Source organism: Nelumbo nucifera, chromosome 5, assembly GCF_055504915.1.
Source record: "Nelumbo nucifera cultivar China Antique chromosome 5, China Antique-T2T, whole genome shotgun sequence".
Classification (NCBI taxonomy): domain Eukaryota; kingdom Viridiplantae; phylum Streptophyta; class Magnoliopsida; order Proteales; family Nelumbonaceae; genus Nelumbo; species Nelumbo nucifera.
In genome coordinates, this window is record NC_142653.1 from 6,765,857 (window position 1) to 6,782,512 (window position 16,656).

Consider the following 16,656-nt stretch of genomic DNA (forward strand, 5'->3'; position numbering starts at 1 on the left):
AGGGTTGCAATATGGAAGAGCCAACACAAGAGCAGCCCAGCTCAACATAACATCAAAGCCCTACTTGTCCAACCCAAGACCAGCCCAAAGCTAAAGCCAAACACAACTCAGGTTGGGCTTAGATGGATTGATGCATTGGATTCACATCTGAATGTGGTCCAGATTAATCATAATATACATATTACAAATATACCTTAAAGTGTACATAATAGTCATCATCAGTTCATCACCATCATCAAGCTACATGAATCTTGTTTCATCAATCTGTTCTATATAAACCTAATAGTGTAGATAATATATTGATAAATAAACTATGTTTGGTTTGAAGGAAAAAATAGGTAAAAAAAGGGAAAGGTAAATTTGTATAAATTTCCCTTCGAGCCAAACATAATCATAATGTAAACATGTACATTGCATAGATACATAATGTACGTATTTACATAGAGTAAATATATTATAAAAGATGGGAAGAGCTCCAGTTGGCGCAGGCTATTAAAAGGCCTAAATGAAAACGAAGCCCATGGAAAATTTGTGTTGGGCCGGTTGGGCATGTCTTAGTTGGAAACTTCCCAAGCTATCAGGTAGTTTAGTGAAAGTCTAAATGCTCCAGGAATCTTCCACTGCCACTGCCAGGATGCTTTGGGGCAAAAGGTCGCATTCGCTAAACCAACCACTGTCCATACATCAAACTTCAACCCTTGCCACGTCGCTTAAATGAGTTCTTGTTTGGGACAGTTTGTTAAGTACTTGAAATCTGAATATTATGTACGTTTCTTTACTCTTTATCTGAACCCTTAAGGCTGTGCTTGGTTTGAAAGAAAAGTAGGGAAGGGAAGGCAAAGCCAGAAATGAGAGGAAGAGGCAGAGAAAAGTTTCTCTTGCTTTCATTTCCCTTTCCTTCTTTTCTTTCAAACCAAACACAGTCTAAACAGCCAATATTATTCAGAAAAAAGCTAAATACAAGGAGGAATATAGGGTGAGGGTGGAAAGTGAGCTTGGGGAAATGGAAATCCCTACGGATGGATGGGCCACATCATCGGTTTACGTGCCAAAAGTAGTATAGGTCATGTACGAGTTGGCAAGGAATACGGCCTTCTTTAAGGCACATTAAAGCATAGCCCAGCCTCAAAATGGACCCAACCAAGGCCACTGAACCGGAAAGCCCATTTATATATACACTATATGGGCCAGGATGGTTCTAAGTTCTATCCATGCCTCAACATCTCTGTTCAGTGCTCACCCATCTTGGCATTGCTGCAGGCTGCTGGCAGCAGCATTCAGTAAGGGGGCATTCTTTTATTGGATTTTGAGAGGGAAAAAATTGGTTAATGGGGTTTTGACTCCCATTGTTTAAGAAATTCATGTTCTTTTTTCAGATTAATGTGCAGATAAGGAAAATTTATTTTCCTGAGTATCATTTACAGGTAAGTGATACTCATCTCCTAGGTGGGTAAATAACTTTTTCACCTGCCACTTGAAAAAGACAAAAATTCCCCTTTTAATATTGGATTTTTATGGCTAAAATGGTTATTGCTTAATCTACATGGGGAATAAAAGAACATGGATAAATGCACTTACTGGGTAAATCTTTCTTGGGAACACTTACTTAGGCAAGGTTCAAAATATTGATACAGGGCAATACGCCAGTAGGGCGTATTGGCTTGTAGCGGTATTGTTTTTATGTATTTTTTTTTATTATTTTTACAAAACTGGTTCTGATGAACCGATTTAAAGACGGTTTACCCCCTGAACCACTCGCCGACCCGAAACACCCCCTGTAGGGCATATCAAAAAGACTCTGATAGGAGCCAATACATGATAAAATTTTGCTGTTGCCCGGATAAATAACTTACTGAAAAACGAATAAAGGCTATAAGAGTTCAATTTGACAAGGACACGACCGTTAATACTAATTTAATGTGGGGACATAACAATACATGGAAGGCAATGATTTCAAGGTGTGCTAAAACCATGTAGTAAAAGGAGATTTTTAAATCTTAGCCTCAAGTGAGTTGCCATTTTGAACCCGAATGTTAACCACATAAATAGATAAGGTGATTTTTATTTATTTATTCTTCTAATCTGAGCAATAAGACGTGGGAATTTGTCACTACTCATACGATAGTATGTCGCTTTGCCAAAAATAATAAACTTAGAATGTTAGATTTTAGAATATAATTAAAAAAATCTCACTTTATTTATCCAAGAGAATCAGTGAGCATTATCGGCCCTTCTGCATTGAACTCTCTTAATACACTAAAATTGTGCTTGGTTGGAAGGAAAAAGATAAGGGAAGGTGGCCAAACCTATACACGACTTGTAGCCTAAGAGAAACTAATAGAACTTGAATTCGTCTATTGATTTTTCATTTTTATTCCTTTTACTTGGTCCCTACTTATTGAAAGAAGTGCTTCTTCCATATATTTTCAACTAAAATAAAATATTTGTTATTCTAATAACCATTCATACTTGAGGCTTATGCTTTTACACCTCACGCCTTAAGGTTTAAGCCTGAGGCAAAATCAATATCTCTCACCTCAGGCTTAAGCATTTTTAAACAATTCTCTCTCTAATTTATTGGGTACACTTGAAAAAAAATGTGATTTGCAATGTTTTGAACTTCTATAGCCAACAGTTCCAAAACTAAGGATATTGAATATTCAAGTAGGTGGAGACAACGTTTTAAAAAACGACCTAGAAACGGAATTGTTTTGGCCACTGGTTTTTTGGTCAATGGTCCAACCGTCTGGTTCGAACAGATGGCCCATTTTGATAACAAAATTAAAAAAGTTAAAAAATATTAAACGGTCAAAACTGTTGAATGGGTCAACAGTTCGACTGTCCGAGTCAATGGCTTGTTGACTTTTTCAATGATTTTTTATCAGATTCTGGGTTTGGGGTAAAACGGAACCGTTTGCCTAGACGGTTCCCAGGCTGAACGGTCTGACCATCCAGGTTAATGGCAGTTCAAAAATGTTGGGTAGAGGATAGTTTTGTTGCTTTATCCTTTTCAGCAAAATCAAATTTGATCCTGCCTTTTACAATCATACATTGGGAACATCTTCATACTTGTATATTTTTAATTATGGAGGAGAGATATTTCCAATGCATAACTATTAAAAGGATGTAAGGACGGTCTTGTGAGTACCAAATCCAAATTCAAATTCCTTTTCAGCGGATAAAATATTCATATAATAAAGTTTCTAAGGGTAATCCACCCCATATGCCATATTACTATTTAGGAGCTCACAAAGTCACAATCTACTTAATCACCTATTCACTAAAAGACAGAGCAAGAAGCCATTCAGTTCATGAGTCACCTTTTCTGTTTGTTGGAAGAGAGCATGGCCATCTGATCACTGCCGTAAAATTATATTGTTGTCGGAATACCCATCACCCATGCCAACGCAACGTGTGTTCCATGATAGCGGGCTTATTGGATCATCACTCTTTCTTTGGGCCAAAATGTTAATAAGATGCTGAAGTGGGTGTGCAGAATCACAACTCGTCGGGCCAAGAGAAAATGTCAATCATGCAAATATTTCATTCGATTCAGTTAGTTTGTTGTGCAAATTAGTTTCACTTTTGCTGGTGTATTGTATGGGAATGCAATTGAGTTGAGTGTAATTTCTGGTTTATTTTTGTTTTAGATTTGATTTGATTTGATTTATTTATTAGAAGTAAAATAAAAAGTAATATGGTGATATGATCCCCACCTTATATGAAAAGATAATGAAAACAAGGAAATTATTTGTTTGGGAGTGAGGTAAGAATATATCAAGATGCATGGTGTAGTCCCCACTTTATATGAGAGAGAGAATAAGGTAGGAGAAAAGATGATGCAAATTTTGTATCAATTAGAAATACAAATCATGGTCAAAAACAAATGGATACAAAACTGAATCAAGTGCAAAATTTGTATCTAGATCAGAATTCCAATGCAAAGAGAGCTTAAGCACATGCTAGACATGTGTGTAAAATTAAATATGACCCATATTTGATATATGGTATTTGAATTTAATTTTTATGACATATACAGAACTTAAATAAGTATTCACTTTTATGAAATATAGACAAACTGGTTGCTAGAATTTCACTTTCCCTAAAACATGACAATATCACAATTGGGACACACTAAATTCACAACAGGATACATTAATCATTTTGATAATTGATTTTTGTAGTGGTGATTATGGTGGGAAATTGAGCCATTTGATAACTGATGAATTAAATGACTCATCACTTCATCTTTTATGTTCGGTTGCTGTGCAATTTCATTTAGAATGCATGGAAATGCAAATGAACTTAAAGACATAGCAATAAAGTATTATACACTTTATCAAACAACCCCTTACAGGGCTACTGTTGATTGTTAATGTTTTAGTGAAATCTGTGGCTCTGTTTATGATGCTGAATAAACTCTTCCACCACATAGTTCCTGTTAGGAGAAATATTTGCAGGTGAAATAAAAAAAAAGGGAATTAAAAAAGGATTTTCCAAAACAAACAAGAGACATTGAACTACTTATAATATGAGGACAGAGGAGGAGGGGGGGGGGGGGGGGGTCATTCGGCTGGAAAGTATGACAAAATGAAACGGGTCATCATGAATAAAAAAGATTCCAAGCTATATTGTCAATATATCGGTATCCGGTTTCATTAATAAGGACACTTAGATTCAGCCAAATACCCTTTGTCACAATGTGTTCATCACACGTTTGACTACTCGTCGTCCCTCGCCACCCTCCCAGTAACCCAACCCGACTACTCGATGTGTTCGAATCCAGTCCACCTACAACGCATGGCATTTCTGCTGTTAGCTTAAGCAACGATTCATCCCTTTGCATTAAAGAAAATAAATAAATAATCAATTTATCCTATTTGATACATAGCATTCTGGACTACCCATTCTTGGCCCAATACTGCTTCATGTTTTCTGAACACCTCTCTCTCTCTCTCTAAAACCAAAATTATATTCCCTTTCTTTTACACCAATACAAATCTCAACACAATCCAAATTTTGCACCTGGTTTCATGTTCACTTCCACCAGATGCGAAGTTTGCATGTTTTGATTCATTTGAATTTATTGGTAGTTTAAATTTAAAATCCTAAAAAATAGATGCAAAATTTGCACCACCATCCTCTACCTTAAATTCTCTCCATTTCCACCTTGTTAAAGGAATGGTACCACATCATTTTACCTTCCATTTTCTCTCTCCTAAACAAACAAAACAAGATCAACCCTAAACTCATACTCAGCCCATTTGTATCCCGGTGCATTTACACCAATGCAAATAAAAATTTCTACGGCAGACAAACACAAGCCTCAGTGCCTTAAATTGTTTATACTCGAAATGGCACATCCCTACCTGAAATTGATTGACTCAACACGCCATAACGGAACATTTTATTTTTATTAAAAAAAAAAAAACTCAACACGCCACGGATCAAACTTTTTTATTAATCTCCCATAAAAGTAGTATTGCTATCTCAATTTGAAAAGAATATAAATACAAACATATACAATACAAATGCATGATACAAAATACAGGGTTTTTCAGTCTATTCCTTCCAAACTAAGCTTTAATAATTTCTTTCAAACCAAACGCAGCCTAATGATACCAACCATGAACAAATACACCCAACCAACTCTCCCAAAGGTCTCTAGTTCTTGAGGCATTCATTTAATTCCTTTGAAAATAAACAACACCTTTTAGGGACCATTTGATAACAGATGAACAGTCTTGTGTTGAGTTCTTCTCCACTCATTTGTCCCCCAGCCAGTCTTTTGCTTTGGGCCTTTTTTCCTTTTGAGGAATGTTAGCCCTTCGAAGGTTTTTTAGTTCTTCTGGTTCTGGCTTCTGGGTGGGAATCCGAATCGCTACAAGACAAAAAAGCCTGTATGCGCCCCCCCCCCCCGCCTTGCCATCCCCACATGCTACCATTCCAGGCAACTTTAATTTTCAGACCATAACGCTGAGGTTGTGCGTTGAGACTTGAGAGAGCCACCGATTCTGTAGGACCAACGCCAACCTGCTTTGGCTGGTTGCATGCACAGATTATGCAATTTCATTTTCTTTGATTCTTTCATCTCTTTCTCTCCCATGGTTTAAGACTCTACTCATAGTCGTCCTACTTGATATATACCGTAGCCTTCAACCGAACCTCAATCCTGGATCAATCTCTCTGATAGACCAGTTTTCTAAGCAAAATACTTATTAGGTTACTAAATTACCTTCGGAAACACCAAAAGATGAAAGGAAAAAGAAAAACATGATTTTTGATAACGTGGCTGCTGAATCTGAATGGGACAGGAGAAGGCTACAGAGTCTATGTCCATCGCTATTCTATTTGTATTGGGTGCCATTAAGTGTGGGGCTTTTCTGATACAAACCCAAAACTACAAAAAGGAGGAGGGGAAGAGCTAAACCGCCATGTGGGGTCTCAACGATACTGCACAGACAAGCAAACCGCAAAACGTGTTCAAGATTCAGTTCGATCCCCACTTTGTCGACCATCTCTTTTCTTTCTCTCGTCGTCTTCTTCTCCTCCCCCTCCTCTCTGCTTTTCCTCTTTTTGCCTTTTGCCCTATTTTTTTTCTTCTCTTTTGTTTTCTCTTGTTCGTCCATTCACCTGTTCATGCCTATCTGATTATCTATATTGTTTTTACTACTTTTTATTATTATTTGGAATTTTGGATGCGATGCAAGATGGAATACAATACAGTATTCCATTCATAAAACAAGAAAACAGAATCATCATAGCATGCCTGTCACCAATTTGCATGTGTTTGGAAAGCTGGAAACTGCTGGTGGCGAAGCGGAGATTTTCCTTTTTCCAGAACAAAGAATAATAACAAGAGTCAAACAAGGAATTTTTCGTTTTGGGTGTTAAAATTGGACACAGACCCTAAACACTTTTAACCGATTACAATCTACAAGCAACAAGCAATGGGGTGTCATAAATAAATTACTAGTCAGATCAGGCTCAGGGGCTTCGGATCAGCACACGAAAATGAATGTTATTTGTTTACTTATTTCTAGGAGCATTTCCGCTTAAGTAAGCAACCATTGGATACTACCTCAAAGAGAATGAATGACTGTTGCGTTGAGACATGTGGCTGTTGGAATCCATGAATATAACGTAAGGGATCAATGGCAGGCGTGAAGCTCTCATCTGATGGTTGCAGAGACTTGCAGTAAGTATTTTTTCCCAATGAGGCAATTTGTCAAACAAGAGAAGTGTATAGCAGGTATTAATTAAAAGGGAAAGAGTTTTGCAGACTCAACCCTACACACGCAAACGCAATCATCAAGCAATGCAATTGTCGTATAATATTGGACTCTGCCTTTGGCTTTGCTTTGTTTTTTTAACTTTCCAGTACTTTCCCTTCCACCACCACCGGTCCACGGTAAACCAAATCAGATATATTTCCTCTCATCCAGACCAGACCGGACCAGACCACCTGTCACAATGGACAATGGTCCCCCCTCCCCCAATTCCTCTTATCTTTGTTATTAATTAATTGATTGAAATAGAAAAGAAGTTGGTAACCGTGTCAGACAGTGAGGAAGAAAATCTAGATAGACAAGGGACCCAGAAATAAATCAATATTAATTAATACCATTGGAAGCTTAGTTGACAACAGTGAAAGACTTCCCGAATCCCCAACTCATTCTCAATGTGCTTGTTGAAGCATCAAAGTCTGGCACTCATTTTCTTTATCAAAAAGAAATATATATATTCATTTCCACTTAGCAGTGTGAGTGGCCAACCATTGTGAGGTAGGCTACATGTAGTAAAGAATTAACTATTTTGAATAAAACCGCAATTGTTCCTACTTCTTATAGGGGTGTTCATAAAAAAACCAAATACTGAATCAAAATCGGTAATTTGGACCGAAAGATCCTGTTGATTGGACCGGTCATTTTGGTTTTAGCATTTCATTTTATCAAATTTTTGTTTTTTTTATTAACCTATTAAATTCATTATACATATATATGTCATATTTTATTTATATAATTATAATATATATTATAAATATAAAATCCCAAAAAAAAAAACAAACCAATAAACCAATTGATTCGATTCAATTTCGATTTGGTATTTTAAAATCTGACGGTCCGGTTCGAAGTGGTTCATTAGTTTGGGGGAGGGGAAATCGGGTTTACTGATGCCCAAACATAAACAAGTACCACTACTAAGTACCCTGCCAGTGGTGCAGGAAAAAGCAGCAAGCTCGTACTGAGAAAAATAGGCAGAGGCTGGTTCCATCCGTATTTGAGAAAAGATCGGTTTACTGTTCATCCATTCAAACTCTAGAAAGTGCATGTCATGACCAGACGAGGATATCCACTATCGACTACCGTCGGATTAGAATCCAACTTAAATGATTTTCTTTTTTTTTCGAGGGTAAAATGCAAAAACCTCCCCCGAAGCTTCTTACAATAATAAAAATCTCCCTGATAAATACCTCTCTAAACTTATCAAAAATTCAACAAAAACCTCCCTTTCATCGCTAACCCAAACGGAAAACGTTAACGCTGATGTATCAAATTTTCTAAATACCCATTCTACACTTGTATAAATTATTTTACATACAATTTTGCTAAACTTCCCTTGATCTCAATCTCCCATCCCTAAACTCCATCGACTCAGCTTAAACGTTATGTCAGTGATATCTCTCTGGTTGTTTCAGCTTACTAAGAGAATATCCAGGGTTGGAAAAGGAAGGAAAAAGCAATGGCTAATCTTGAATCGAAAGTTAACAGACAAAGAAGAATGCAGGAATTAGTGGCACAACATGGCATTGAAAAGTAGCAGAACTCGAAGCAGCAGAGAATAAGCGAAAAGAGAAGCAGATGAAAGGAGGCAAGATGCTTAGTCAAATTTTGTCATCTAGAACATGAGAAAGGCTCTCTCGGATTGCTTTGATTGAGCCTGAGAAGGCACGTAGAGTTGAGGATGTTCTACTCAAATGGGTTAGATAGTTGAGAAGGTGTCTGAAGAAAGGCATTAACAATCAAACAGCAAAGAAAACCAAAATGACGATTCAGAGGCGATGGAGTGTTCTAGACCATGGGGACTGTAATTTCAGAATTTCTGCATTGTACTGCAGTATACTTCTCCGATTAAGCTTTGTATAGGAGTACTTATTTTAGGCCCATACCATACCAACAAGTATTTATGTGCATTCGGAAAGTAAGTCCCAAATCCGAATAAGTTTTGTTTTGTTTGGCAAGGGTAAATTACAAAAGATCCCTGGGTATTATAGGTTTAGTGAGAAGCGCTCCCTGGCCTTTTATTTGCAATAAAGACCCCCCTAAACTTTTAGAAAAGGATTCTCATGCATTCAAATGTTTAATATTTTTTAAACTCCCAAATTACCATTTTCTTAGTCATTTAGACAATTTATAATTAGATTAATTTTCTAAATGTAATATTGAAACCCTCTTGTTTGCTCCAATAGATTATTGCAAATTTATGGCTGTATTCTATTATTCTATATTCAAACGAAAAGGTAGAGGTTTCTATTTGGTAGATAAAAATATATGGTCTCATTTAATTTTATTGATTTGTTGGAGAAGGGAATGGATAATTTTTATATTTTAAGATGAAGAGAGATATTTATATAAATAAAATAATTAAAAAACCTTTTTTCCTATACCAATAAAATGATTATTGGTTTTGGGTAATTTTTGTCAAATAGAATTTAAGAGAAAAGGACGATAAATAAAATAAGAAAAGTTTTAAATGAATTTTAATAATTTAAGCAATTCTGTCGCCCAACTTAACAGTGAAGTGGTATTTTGGCGAATAAAAGCTTGAGGAGGTATTTATCAGTTATCACTCACCCTCACCCTAAAGCCGTTATCTTGGCCCGTCACGTTAATATCAAAATACCCACCCTTTTTCACCAGCAGTCAAAGCTATTATTAGGTAATACATCTACCAAATATGCACTTGTTGACTAAAAAAATCACTTATAACTACTTATTTATCCAATAACCACCAGGGCTTTAAAGAAAGGAGGGGAGAAGACATGGGAGTACGGAGACTAGACTAGTAGACTACTACTAGAGTTTGAATTAAAAAAAAAAAAAGAATAAAGTGTTGGAATCCATGCATGTAATGTAAAATGTAAATATAAATAGAGAAACAGGACCATAGCATTCATTTCAGCATATTGAATGTGAAAAGAAAAAGTCGCACCACTCTCTCTCTCTGCTCTCTGCTCTCTGCTCTCTGCTCTCTGCTCTCTCACTCCCTCTCTTATTAGACTAGTTTTACTCTACTCTCGTACCTGCTGAAACGCCGTCTTCGAGGAAAGTAGTACATCAGGTGGTTGGCAGATGGAAAACCATCGTCAAGCCAACGCCATCCTAATATTCGTTTTTACATTTGCATCTCAGCTCTGAGCTCACCTCAACTCTCTCTCTCTCTCTCTGCTCACCCGATTGACCTCCTTCCTCTCCTTCTCTGTATAAACCCCTAATAAACGTCTTCTTTTTCTTCTCTTCTCTCTTTCTTCTGATTGCAGGGAAGATTCTACTTCAGAGTTTATTCTTTGATCCTTTTCGTCTTCTTTGCTTTCTCTTCCTTTTTCTTTTCTTCTTCTTTGTGTCTTTGTGTCTTTGTGCGGGTGCAGAATCTTCAGATCCGTCGTATTTTTCTTATACATAAGGCTGAACTCTCTCCACAAAGAATCTCTCTTCTCTCATTTGTATTCGAGCCAAGTACCCGAACCTCGCCCATTTGTTCATTTATTTCTCTCTATTCTTGTCTTATGTTGGTGAACGTCCAAGGGATTGAAGTCCAACGGGATCGTCGCTGTCTATTAATGTTGGAGAATCCTCAACTCTAGGGATTTTTTTTTTTTTTTTTCTATCTTTTGGTAAACCTAATCTAGGGATCTAAACTAGGAGCGCAGGAGATATTATTATATCTCAATAACAGTTTCACGAAAAGAGAGAGAGAAAAGAAACGCCACAGTTCCGTAAATGCGATAGATGATCTAGATTTGCAGCTTACTTTTGCATTGCTCGGAAGAGATCATTATTAATTAAGCATCAGAGAAGTAAAACCGATAAAGAGAAAACAGTTCATCCGTTTTATTGCGAAAGCACTCGAGCATAATTGCTGCGGTTTTACAGTAGATTGATAGCTTTTGGCAGTTGGTACTGTGAAGGTCTCTCTTAAGAAACAGAAACTGTCGTGGAACAAGGAGAAACGTAGATTGCACACATATTATTTGTAGGTCTGCTGGGTGTATCAGGTCGGTTCCAGGAGAGGTGATCGACTCTGAGAAGAGATGGGGAACTGCCAGGCAGCAGAGGCAGCGACGGTGGTGATTCAACATCCTCGAAGCAAGATAGAGAGGATCTACTGGTCCGTAAGTGCACACGAGGTCATGACCTCCAACCCCGGTCACTACGTCGCTCTCGTCATCCCCTCTCCCACTCTCAAGACCGAGAACGGGATTCCGGTAAGGCAACTCAAGCTCCTTCGCCCTGACGACACCCTCCATATCGGCCAGGTTTATCGACTCATCAGTTTCGAAGGTAATATTAATTCAACACAACAAATCTACTGTAACTTGTCTTCACTTTCTTTTAACGACTATTTCGTCCTTGCTTTTTATTTTGCTTAATTACTTGAAATAGGTTCTTACAATTATTATCATTCCCTCCAATTCTACAGAGGTGTTGAAGGAGTTCGCTGCAAAGAAGAGCGTGAAATTGGGAAAGCTGCTCAAGGAGAGAGGACTCGAGTTGAGGAAAGACGGAGGATGTTCGAGGCCTCCTTCTAACTCCAATTCCAACTCCAAACCGGAGAACCCAAGTTCAGCCAAGGTAAGCTACAGCCATCTTCTTTTTTTCCTCTCTAGCTCTCGTCGTAAATTGGTTAGACCTTCCGTCGTCCGATTTGGTTTCTCGGTGGGAGCCCAAAAATTGTTGTGGGGGATCTGAGATGAGAATGTGAATATGTTTCTCGTCTTTTCCTTCTGTCCTTCGCCCTTTCTCTCTCTGGTTTCTCCATTCCCCCCACCAGAGGCATCTTTTTTTCTTTTTTACTTTTAATAAGTTAATATTTTTTTGAACCACATAAAAAATTTCCAAGCCGATGAGATCAGTCCATTAAAAATTTGAAATCCCTTATCCTTTGGACATCACACACCGTCCATATATAGTTTCCTATCTGGAATTTACACGGGGATGCACGTCTTATTTAATCTTTGCATCTCAATTCGGTGCTTCTCTGGGTGAAGCTGTTTTGGTTAAATGCAAAGCAGACGATTTTTAATCTTGACCGTCGAAGTTGGCTAATTCAACTGATTAGGTGCCATCCCCAAAATAATAGGACCTTTTCCTTTTTATATTAATACAATATAATAGAAAAAACAAAAAAAAAAAAAAAGGAAAACCATCAAGCAAGTGGAATGGATACTTTGTGCAGACAGTAGAGAAGAGAAATCTGTAGATTGGGTACGGAATTCAAGCGTGGGGATTTACTTTTAATCAAATCGACAGCCATTAATCCGCAGGTTGGAGATACTATTGAATTTTGTATTTCCTAATCTCTATTAATTAATTAATTAATTACAAGTGCGATTTTTTTGCTCAAACAAAACTGATATCGATATTATTATTAAAAAAATAGTAATGATTGCAACGGAATGTAGAGATTTTGCAAAGTCTTTGTTTTAATGTAATGGTGTTTTTGTTAATTATAAAGTAAACTAGTCATTAAGATAAACGGAGAAGTACGGATAAAACACTGCATCTTTGTCAACGTTCACGTGGATCAATGATCGATCGAACAGACCCTCAGACCATCTGAAAATTAGAATGGAGCACTGCGCACAGGACACGTTTGTCAATTGTGTAGTTCATGTCATTGTCATATTAGAGAGAGAGAGAGATAGAAAGAGCACATAAAGCTACTACAGTGTTTGCCTTTTGTTTTTCCGGTTGAGGGAATAGTGGTAGAGGTGAAACTTGGATGGATTCCGAATTCATGCAATTTGTTTATTATTTGGTATAATCATGGTTTTCAGGTGGAGCAGATGGTTCACCGACCGAGCAGCAGCAGAGGAGCGGGGAGGCATCATGGTGGTGGTGGGCAATGGAAGCCAGCATTACAGAGCATCGCAGAGGTTGGGAGTTGAAACTCTTCCCTACTTCCCACGCCCTTTCCGCTCTCTACCCACACACCCCCTCCACCATTACAATAAAAATGAAATCTCTTTTTAGTTTTTACTTCTTTTTGCGGCCTTATCTTTTTTCATCTCTACCTTCTTATTTCTTTTCTTCTTTTTAATATATATATATATATTATCTGATTCTGATCTGAACACCCCCTAGCCCTAGTGTTCGTCTTTATCCTCCTCTTTGGATGGATCGTAAAAAGGAAGTATTATAAAATTTGTCTGATATTACAGTATTTTATTTAATCCGTGGGTTTAGTGGAAAATTAATCTGGTATTTACTGAAAATGAATTGAAGCGATTCGTTTTCTTTCATGTGTTTCCCAAAATCCCCCCCCCCCCCCCCCCCCCCCCCCCCCCCCCCCCCCCCTAGTGTTGTCAAACACAATTCCTAGAAAAGAAAACACTTCGTAAAAGTATAGAACCTTTACAATTATACAATCTCAAGATGTAGCTGAACTTGATCGTTCTTGTCTAGTACTTAAATTTGAGAAGTAATTTCCAGGATTTTGAGTGAATCCTCCACCTATTGATGACATGTGAAATGAGCAACTTTGATTTTCACTTCATCTCAAACGAGGGAGAGAATGGGGGTTTATACTTTATAGATTTGGGTGAGGAGATTCAGGACTCAGGAGAGGAAAATGTTGTGTTTTTTCTTTAAATGGTCACTTCAAACACTTGTGTCATCTGCGCTCTGTGAGACAGCTGGTGTGTTACTATTAGATATGAGATGATCGGTCCAGCGGATCCAGAGTGTCAATGATATCAACCCATCCTCAACGAACGGTCTCCGCTTTAATTTCTTCTTTATTTTTTGGTAAACGCGCTTTAATTTCAGTTTCAGTGTGGCGCATGTTTCTGTAGGACAAACAACAAGCAAATAGCAAGTTGGGCTGAAAAAGTGGTTTGTTCATCCCCTCAAAAAAAAAAAAAAAAAAAGAAACTTAAAGAAGGAAAGGACTACAGAAGGTACCTCCTGAATTAATTTCTATAGGGGACGTTAATTATTGATTAAAAATTGCAGCTCAAGGTCTTATGGTTTTAGGCTCCATCTTCTTTCCTCCCCTCTTCAGGAATGAGTGGGACCTCAATAAGTAGCCACTGACGCTGAAGGAGTACGTGATGGTGATGCATCACAATCGTCTCTCCCCTGGACCTGGACCCGGACCCGGACCCATGCTGCTGTACAATCTCTAATTGACTTTGCAACTTATTAAGTATTACCATTGTTTTCAAGACCGGATCAGACCTGACTGTTGGATCGGAAAAATCGGGAATTGATCATCTAGCTGGTTTCATTTAACCCCAAAACTGTTGATCCGGGTGATTGAACTGTCAAACTATTTGACCCAAGAATGTTTTTGGCCGTTTTTAATGTTTATGTCAGAATGAACTATCCATTCAGATTGAACGGTTGGACCATTCAACCCGGGAACCAGACCCAACATGGTTCCCTGTCTGATCTGGTTTTAAAAACCTTAAGTATTACCACGCTCGGTGAAATCATCCCATAACCCCCCCCCCCCCTCTCTCCATTTTCTTAATAAAGCCCCATTACGTCAATTCATTTACCATCCATAGAACAAAAGTATTGACATGAATATGCAAAAATTACGTATCGTGCAATTTAAAGGGACGATGCTCATGGTAATTAATTGTTTCAGGCAATGAACTAAAAAAAAAAAAAAAATTCAGGCAATGGAGTCAGGAAACTTCTCTTGGAGGGTTTACCTGGTTGCTTGTTTGGGTAGTTGGATAATTCAAAAGCGGGTTGATTATGACCCGGTTTTATCATCAACATTTGAACCGAACCACCTCTAATCTAAGAAGGGTTTTACCAATATGTTATTTGAATCTTATTTTTGACATTCACACAATTCTCTTTGCTCATTTAAGAGGTGTTCTATATATCTTTAATAATCATGGGGTCTTTTCGTATAATTAATTAATCAAATACATGTATTATTAATATTAATACTACAAAAAATTCTCCTTCGTTGATAATTTATCCACTTTCCTGTGTATTCTGATGGACCCACTTATATCTGAAACTTTGATCATGAGTAAAGTGATTGAACAATTGATTATCAATTATTAGTTGTGCACTTAAGTGTGCTTTCTTGACTATTTTGAACCTTCAAAACTTTCATAATGATAAAGAAGAAATTTCTTGGTCTAATGGTAAAATCTTGAACTGACAAAGTTTGAGAAGGCAAGGATTTAAGTGTAAAGCAAGTCACTTTGTGCATAAAATGACAAAAATTAGGATTGGATCCAATCCATCCCTCCAAGACCCTAGAGAAACTAATAAGCTCATTTTTGTTAAGATTAACTCAGGGTTAAAATTGAGGATCATAATCTTTCATGTATTGACGTTCAGCTAATTCAAGGTGGGGCTACATAGGGGTGCACCTTAGGCGGATCCAACCCAAGCCCAAACCAATCGAATCCATAGTTTTAGACGAGTTGGGCTTGAATTTTCACTCCTTGGGCTGGGTCCAAGCCTAACTCTTTGGTAGCCTGAATCCAGCCTATCTATATATACATATATGTATACTGTTTTAGTAAAATATACATATGTGCACACATTTATTTATAACGAATTTTAGTATGGATTAATTGACCAACCTAATTGGACAGATCAAGCTTGACCTTGGGCTTAATCCGAACTTGACCCAACTTTAAAACATCAAATTTCTGTATGGGCTGGGCCCGAATTGGACAGATTGGATTTTACTTTGGACTTAATCCGAGCTTGAGCCGTAGGTCCAATTCTTAGGATTGGACCAGTGTTTAACTTAAACCTGGTCCAGCCCACCAGACCTGCACCCGTAGGGCCACAGCATGACAACAATACTTTAATTTTATGGTTTTAGCACAATACTAAAGCCACATCGTAGCGAAAGTTGTTTGCAGATGCCCAGGACCAATATGGAGTAATAACTTTTACAATGACAAAAATACCCTCATACCCAAAATGCTCTTCACGTATTCAAGTTATTTTCCCAAGTTAAGCCAAGCAACAGAATAAGTAAAGAAAACCTTTTTTTTTTGTCTACTTTTCTGAGAAAATCATTCATTCTACGTGCACTAAAAGCAGCCCAGATATGATCCGGTACCAATATCTGACATTGATTTCTTTCATTTTTTTAATACTTGTTTTCTGTGTGGACAAGCACGCCAATGGTCAGTCGTTGGAGGATGAATGGTTGAATACTGGATATGACGACAGCCAGCCACCACAAAGGCACAAACCCATTCCCGACATTGATTCGCTTGTTTAATGGGCAAAATTCACTTTCATTAAATGTCCACGATAATGTCAATTCGTTGTATCCATTCATCATTCATGAACCTGCAAAGAATATACGTAACTTGTTTCTAAATTCATCGGCCCAAGTTGTGACTTGTGATAACAACAGATGTTAGCAGATACAGTGTTTGTA

At 37.6% G+C, this 16,656-nt stretch overlaps 1 protein-coding gene and 1 pseudogene across 1 annotated transcript; both read left to right on the forward strand.

Moving 5' to 3' along the window:
* Nucleotides 1–8,742: 8,742 nt before the first annotated feature.
* On the forward strand, nt 8,743–9,146 carry LOC104609810 (uncharacterized; annotated as a pseudogene).
* Nucleotides 9,147–10,175: 1,029 nt separating this feature from the next.
* LOC104608685 (uncharacterized) lies at nt 10,176–13,473 on the forward strand. Its single transcript, XM_010274742.3, has 3 exons — nt 10,176–11,561; nt 11,701–11,852; nt 13,058–13,473. Exons 1-3 carry the CDS (start codon nt 11,312–11,314, stop codon nt 13,166–13,168), a joined length of 513 nt encoding a protein of 170 aa, XP_010273044.1. The 5' UTR covers nt 10,176–11,311; the 3' UTR covers nt 13,169–13,473.
* Nucleotides 13,474–16,656: the final 3,183 nt, after the last annotated feature.

Coding starts and splice junctions, on each gene's coding strand:
- LOC104608685 (XM_010274742.3), top strand. CDS start 11,312: ATGGGGAACTGCCAGGCAGCAGAGGCAGCGACGGTGGTGATTCAACAT. Junction 11,562..11,700: donor TCGACTCATCAGTTTCGAAG/GTAATATTAATT, acceptor CCAATTCTACAG/AGGTGTTGAAGGAGTTCGCT. Junction 11,853..13,057: donor AGAACCCAAGTTCAGCCAAG/GTAAGCTACAGC, acceptor CATGGTTTTCAG/GTGGAGCAGATGGTTCACCG.